This window comes from Bison bison, unplaced genomic scaffold (assembly GCF_000754665.1).
Source record: "Bison bison bison isolate TAMUID 2011002044 unplaced genomic scaffold, Bison_UMD1.0 scf7180017864516, whole genome shotgun sequence".
In the NCBI taxonomy this organism is placed as follows: domain Eukaryota; kingdom Metazoa; phylum Chordata; class Mammalia; order Artiodactyla; family Bovidae; genus Bison; species Bison bison.
In genome coordinates, this window is record NW_011495069.1 from 9,188,225 (window position 1) to 9,195,219 (window position 6,995).

The window sequence follows — 6,995 nt, forward strand, 5'->3', positions numbered from 1 at the left end:
TATTTTTTTTTTTTTTTTACTACTCAGCTCAAATGGTACAGTTTACACCCTCCTTCTCATTCACTCACTATGCATCATTTTCATCTAATTCCTTCATAATACATATCACCATCTGTAGCTCTCTTGTCTCCAAAACCCAGAATAGTATCTGGCACGGAGGGGCACAAAATAAATGGGCAGGGGTCAGATCTGCCTGTGGCTACTCTCACCAGGCCATACACAGTCCCTGGAAGTGGCTTCCTTCAGCAGAGATCTCTGCATCACTCCAGCCCACCTGCTGCCCTGGGCTTCCAGAACAGGATCTCTTACCCAGCTTCCCATAGTGTTCAATGAGGTCCATCTTGGAGAGGAGGTTGACGTGGGGCAGCTCCACATGCAGCATGGTGGCCAAGGAAGTACACAGTACCGAAATGAACTTGGCAGGGTCTGTGCAATAGTGAGAATCCACCAGGTGAACAGCAGTCAGCTGGGAAGAGAGGAAGGGAAAGGCGTGAGAGTGGCCCAGGGAGGCAGGGAACATTAGGGCCTCTATCCCTCCCATCAGACTGGGGACTTCTGAGGGCAAAGGGCAAGTCTTCCCATTAGTCTCCTCCTCCTTCTGTTTCATTCTAACAGCCACTGCTAACCCTTATCCCAGGAGAGGTGGAACACTTTTTCCTACAAGATGCCTTGCACTGAGCCTCCCAGTGGGCACTGCATCTGACTCCACTGTTTCACTTTCTTTTGCCTACCAAGTCACAACAACAATCATCATGCCACTTTCCACTTAAACCCTTCTATACTCCCAATAATCCCCAACTGGGTAGTGACACATCCATTCTACAGATGAGAAAGCAGGTTCAGAGGGATTAAACTGACTTGCACAGGACCACATAGTGTGGAGTTAGTGGCAAAGCTAGAATTCGAACTCACACCTGTTTTACTTCAAAGCGTCTGGGCCCCTACCTCACTGAGGGACATGGGGGCGTGGCATCTGTCCTCCTCCCTTTCTCAGTTCTTCCATCTGCAAAATAGGCCCGCCAGACCCCAGACGCACCCTGAGGTCCCACTGCGTCATCTGGGAGAAGATGCTGCGCAAGGCTCCGTGGTGCGTGCAGAGTTCCACTTGGCCAGGGCAGTCGAAGAGAAAGTAGTGGCCGCGCAGGGGGTCGAGCTTGGCACGCAGCCAGTCCAGGTTGGCCTCTAGGTACTCCATGCAGTAGAGCAGGCCGCCGTTAGGGCCCAGCTGCAGCGCGTCCATCACGTCGCCCAGCCCCACCAGCTCGCCCACGTCCACGGCGCACTCGTATGGCAGCCCCTCGTTGGCTGGGTCCAGGTTCACCACCGCCACGCGCCGGCCCAGCGCGCGCAGGAACTCGCTCATGCCCAGACAATACGTGGTCTTCCCCGAGCCCGGCGGGCCGATCACCGCCTGCCCAAACGCCGTGGTCGGAGCGGCTCCCGCCATGGGCGGCCGGCACACGGCTCCGTGCGGAGCAGCTGAGCGCGGCAGGGGAGGGAGGCGGGAACCACACCGGAGACGACCTCTGAGGGCAACGACGGGATCCCCCAACGTGCGCTTCGCCCCGGGCTGGCCGCGATGCCGGGGGCTCGCCTGAGGAAGAGGAGAGAACCCACGCGCTGTGAGGGGATCAGAAGGCCAGGTACCGACGGGACCTGCACCCGACTTCCGGATGACGTCGGGAAAGCCCGGCCCGGGGAGGAAGTCCCGCCCTCACGGTGACGACACACCTTGGCGCCGAGAGCTGTGGAGATGAGCCCCAAGTAGTGACGCTGGGGCGTGGAGCCGATTGGGGGCCCTGCAGGGACCTTTCCGGGGGTTTCCCCACCGTACTCCTGGCCCAAATCCGAAGAGAAAAAGAAATTCGGTAGTTAACCTTTTTATTCTCCCGTTAGGTCGCAGACCCGGCACATCTGCGGAGGGTTGTCCGCTGCCCCGGCCCAGCACTGGAGCCCGCCCCAAGACCGTCTCTTAGGAACATGAGCCCTCTCCTCTTCCGTGTCCTTAACGCCCCTCTTTCTGGGCTTCATGGTAACCTCCTCCCAGTAAGGTTTTGCTGATAACCTCAGCCAGTCCAGCTTTTCAAGGGGCTGGGGGAGGCAACAGAAGCAAGCCCAAAAAATAGGGACTAGGGTTAGGAGACCAAGGAGGAGGAGTCATTAATTCCTTTCATTAAAGGGAAATATATAACGGGGGCTTTTTGTAAAAATGTCCCTGAGGTAGACAACCAGAAGGCAAGTTCTGAACAAAGCATCCTGAACAACCGTGCTGACTGCTGCTCCCAGAGTTCTTTCTGCCTTCAGTGGAAGATAAGGCTGGGCACAGGGCTGCCACTGTGCAGTTATGAGTGATCCTGATTAAGGGGGAGTCCTTGAACCTTTCACTCAGGCTCTGAGAGGCTGTTCAATGCACAGCTGGACCTCCTCACAAAAGCCTCTGTGCGAAACTTCATGCTGGTGGGTGGCTGGCGGCGGAGCAGCGACTCTCCTTGGTCCTGGGGTAGGGGCTCATCGTAGATGGTGGAGATTAGCCCCAAGCCAGTTCCACGGGGCCTCTTCGGTTGCCCAAATGGCTGGAGCTTCTCTCCATGGTACCTGAAACAAAAAAAGGGCTCTCCGTGAGAGGGTTGCTCTCTTACCCCAGTAAAGGGGTTGGGAAAGAACAGGGTAATAGCTACTATGTATCTCTTCAGTTCAGTCACTCAGTTGTGTCCGACTCTCTGTGACCCCATGGACTGAAGCATGCCAGGCCTCCCTGTCCATCACCAACATACCTGGTTTGTCCCAAAGACAGAACATTGAATCTCCTGCCCCCTCATCTTATCTGTTGATGGTGCCAGCAACCAGGGGCCTCACATACTGCTTTCATTTTAAATAGTACACAAAATTCAGAACAACTGTTACCACTTCGTGACTTACAGTCACTCCCTAAGAGCAATCATCAAGTCCAAATTCCTCAGACTTGAGGGAATGACTCCTCTAGGAGATTAATCATCCTTAATCAAGCTTGAGGACTCAGTCTCGAAAAGACTAGTGCCAGATCAACTTCTTCCAATTCTGCTTTAAAGTTCAGTCCCTGGGGGGTCTCTAGCGCCCAACCCAGAACCAGAGGGAAATGGGGAACCTGGGTACAGCTGAAAGGCTCACTTGGGCTCCCAGGGAAGTCCCTCAGCCTACTCACCCCAATCCACGCTTACATCTGGGATGCTGGCCGTCATTATCCAGGGCGTCGGGAACGCCTGAGCACTGGCTGCCCAGGCCCTGGCCCTCAGCCCAGCCCTGCCGTTCCAGCACCTTCCGCCCAATGCCCTGCAGAGGAAAGAAAGAAGACTCAAGACATGGGGCTCCTGTGGGGGCAGGGGAGGGAATGGGGGTAAAGAAGGAAAAGAAAGGGGTCAGTGGCCTGGGCACAATGCTCACCTTGGTATGGCGCTCGAAGGTGCCCACCTGGTGTCTGATCACAGAGCCGGCTTCCTGGCCATCACGGAGCCTCCGTTCCAGACGCATTTGGACAGAGTCTCGGGCGTCTTTGTCTCCACCATCTGAGGAAGCAGAGCCCAGTTTGTGGAAAGGTCTCTCTCAGCAGAAGTAGGGAAAATCAGGTTTCTAGGCCCTCCTCACAAGATTTACATATTCATCTTTATAGTGTGTCATTACTGTATTTTTCTCATTAGACTGGGAGTTTGCCAAGAGTAAGAACCATGGCTGTCCCATCTTACAGATGAGGAAAAACTGTGGTGCAGAAAAGTCACAGAGCCAAAAAATGAGAGCTGGAATTAGGACCCAGGTCTTCACCTCCCACTCTGTAAATCACCCTAGGTCATTTTTTTTTTTTTGGCCACATTGCGCTGCATGTGGGATCTTAGTTCTTCAACCAGGTATCGAACCCAAGCCCTCTGCACTGGAAACTTGGGAATCTTAACCACTGCGAGGTCTCAACCCTAGGTGATTCTTGACTCCAGAATCTAAATTCTTAACCAGAGCCTGAACTCCTGATTCTCCCACTCTACTAGGGCCTGCCCATCAGAACCAGACCTCCCTGAGGGCTGTGCCCACATGTCCTTCCTCCACACAGAAAGAAAAAAGATGCTGCCCACAACCAGCACTTAATGCACTCAACTAGTGATCTTTTAAGAGACTGGTGCCCTGTCACAGACTCTGCTAAGCAGGTCTGGTAAAGTGTCACTGCACGGCCAGGGCACCATTCCATCTCCAAGTACTGCAAGCCCGGGCCCAGTACCTGTGTCGTAGTACACACTCATGTCCACATCCCAGTCATCAGCTGTCTGTTCATCAAAGTCTGCAGAGAGAAAAGCATCAAGCAGAGTGAACCAAGGACTCTCAGTTCTATCAAGAGTTAAATCTAGACATTCTAGAACTTGGAGTGTATATTCAAATCTCTCCTCTGGGAGGGTCACTCAGAATTGGGAGGAGGGCATTTTCTCCCCACTCCCCTGACCCCCAACCCCTAGAAAGGATGGCTGGTCTCTCAAATACAACAATGTAAGCCTCTTTCCTAGCCCTCTGGTCGGGCTCACCGCCAGGGAACCCACCACGTGGAGCAGAGCGCCCTGAGCGAATGCAGCAGGGACCACCCCTGCCCTTGCCTGATGCTAGCATTACCTCCTTCCTCCTCCTGCCAGAACTGGGCGTCGGTGTAGAACACCAGGCCGGAGCCGCCCTTCTCCCACTTGAGCTCGATCTCCTCCTCAAAGAGCCGCTCAGAGGTCCGCTCCTGCCCCGTCACGTCCTCATGCAGTGCCACGTGCCGCTCCCACTCCTCACCCCGGTCATCATCCTGGGAGAAGGTGGAGAGAGGAGACCTGCCTGTCCAGCTTCCTGACCTGAGGCCCACAGGTAGGCAGCTGGCTGCACAGGAGGTCCTAGGGATGGGACCTCAGCTCTATTCCTCCCAATTTCTCAGAGAAGCAGCAAGTTTTTGGCCCCTGAGGCCTGACCTGACAATCTCTCCACGCCCTGAGTGTTTCTCAACATACTTGGCCACTTCCCCTACTAGTCTTTTTTTTTTTTTTAAAGCTGCACCACACAGCAGATAGGGATCTTAGTTCCCTGACCAGGGACTGAACCTGTGTCCCCTGCACTGGAAGCACTTCCCTGGCGTCCAATCTTAACCACTGGACCTCCAGGAAGTCCCAAGCCTGACTCACTCTTATCGTTGCACTTTTGGTCATGTCGCTCTCCCGGCCTCTCTGCCCTGCTCTTCCGCCACCACCTCCTTAATCCTCAAGTGCTTTAGCGCACATGAAGTCCCCCACACTGAGGCCCACAGCACTCTCACTGGTCTGTGAACTTCTGTGTTAATCAATATACACTGTTTATGCTTTTCTACATTATGTCACAAAGAAAGAAGGGACAAGAACTAATACCTACTGTCAACTGTGTCAGGCCCTTCACATACCTTAGCTCCTTTAATCACCCCAACAACTCTGTGAATAAGTACCATTATTCCCGTTCTACAGATAAGGAAACTTCAATTTAGTGAAGCAAAGTGATTTGCCCAAGATGGTACACCAAGAGAGGGGCAGCACCAGCCTGCAAACCCATTCTGTACCATGTACCCTTTGCAGATACTGGTTCTTCCTCTTCAGGGAGATTGAAGGCTCTTGGAGGGAAGGAAATGAGCTTTAGAGGGTCTCTGGAATCCTGTGCTAGCCCCTGTGTTTACGGCTGCTTGACTGGACTTGTGGAATGATAGAATGACTCCTGGCTTAAAATCCTGGGGGCCCCCTGCCCCATTTAAACTCCAGGAGGCCTCAGAAATCACTGCTTCAGAGAAAGTGCTGGAGAAAAGGCATAACAGTACCACACTAAGGATGTGGTCCAGATGTGTTAGTAACTCGGAGCGGGGAGCTTTGAAGACATAGATCAATTGCTTTTTACACAAGGCACGCATTTAAAAAAAAGTTTCCCAATAAATAACAAAATCTCCTGATTCAATGGGTGAACAATGAAGTTTGGAGAAAGAGATAGAAGAAATGTCTCTTTCACTGATGAGGTTAGACTGGAGGCTAGCGTTCAATCCACAGATTCAAGGTCAGAAAACAGAGGTGAGTTCTCAACATGATGAAAGCACACAGAGGTCAGACAAGGAGCGAAGGGGACTGGGTTCACATCCTAGCTCTGCCTCTACTTCCTTAGGTGATCGTATCTTTTAGTCAGTAGATTTCATCAATGAAAGAGACCCTCCTCACATGTCTTCTGAAGCAATGAAAAGATGCCTTTGAGAATCTTTGGATAAAAGCTCTGGTCCCTTTTCCCAAAGAAACATACACCTGCACAAGCAAATGCAGTTTTATATTCAATGTCAGGGAGTTCCAAGTCTTTAGAAGCCTCCTGAGGACCCCAGGTTTAGAGCTCTTGGAACACACAATTGAAGAGTGGCAGTAGCAATGCGTTTGCCTCTCTAAGCTGCCAGCAAGAAGACGGCGCTCCATACTCACGTCATCTGAGTGTGACTCTTCTTCCTCTTCCTCTTCTTCCTCAGGCTCTTCACGGGAGTTGGATGGTATGTCTGCCAAGCAGCTTCCCTGGGGTATTTCCTCACCCTCGGCTGTGTACACAAACTCTTCTTGCTCCACAGTCTCTGAGTCCTCGTAAGTGAAGGGCACATTGCCATAGCGCCGAGAGGAACCTGTCTTGGGGAACTGGAGCTGAAGCTGGGTGATGATCCGAGGGGGTAGGCGGCAGGCCCGGATCAATTCTAAAAAGACCCGCAGGGGAGTGCCAACATTCCCATTGGGCATCAGCACCGGTGGATTCAGCTCTGGCAGCTGCCTCAGGTCAGCCAGTGTGAAGGTTTCACTCTTAGCCTGGCGACTCTGCAGTTCCTTCCGGGTCTTGAAGGGAAAGGAGCCCAAACCTTGGAAAGCAAGGAGAAGAATGGCACTTGAAACCTGAAAGTCTCCAGCCACACGTAAGCCAGAAACTGGACAAGGCTTAAATCCTTTCACTAATACTGTTTCTCCCTTTCAAAC

General features: G+C 52.7%; 2 protein-coding genes across 3 annotated transcripts in view; both read right to left on the reverse strand.

The window, feature by feature from the left end:
* GPN2 (GPN-loop GTPase 2) overlaps positions 1 to 1,779 on the reverse strand; it is a 9,712-nt gene extending 7,933 nt beyond the window's left edge. The window contains exons 1-2 of the mRNA XM_010830116.1: positions 1,037 to 1,779; positions 310 to 466 (exon numbers count right to left, since the gene is read on the reverse strand). Coding sequence (XP_010828418.1) covers positions 310 to 466; positions 1,037 to 1,447 — 568 coding nt within the window. The 5' untranslated portion in view covers positions 1,448 to 1,779. The remainder of the gene's footprint in view (positions 1 to 309; positions 467 to 1,036) is intronic.
* An 85-nt stretch (positions 1,780 to 1,864) lies between these two features.
* GPATCH3 (G patch domain containing 3) overlaps positions 1,865 to 6,995 on the reverse strand; it is a 6,887-nt gene continuing 1,756 nt past the window's right edge. Inside the window, exons 2-7 of one of the 2 annotated variants that reach the window (XM_010830115.1) lie at positions 6,462 to 6,880; positions 4,624 to 4,798; positions 4,241 to 4,300; positions 3,421 to 3,542; positions 3,182 to 3,309; positions 1,865 to 2,595 (exon numbers count right to left, since the gene is read on the reverse strand). In XM_010830115.1, coding sequence (XP_010828417.1) covers positions 2,382 to 2,595; positions 3,182 to 3,309; positions 3,421 to 3,542; positions 4,241 to 4,300; positions 4,624 to 4,798; positions 6,462 to 6,880 — 1,118 coding nt within the window. In that variant the 3' untranslated portion in view covers positions 1,865 to 2,381. The remainder of the gene's footprint in view (positions 2,596 to 3,181; positions 3,310 to 3,420; positions 3,543 to 4,240; positions 4,301 to 4,623; positions 4,799 to 6,461; positions 6,881 to 6,995) is intronic. The other variant, XM_010830114.1, reaches the window with a different exon arrangement.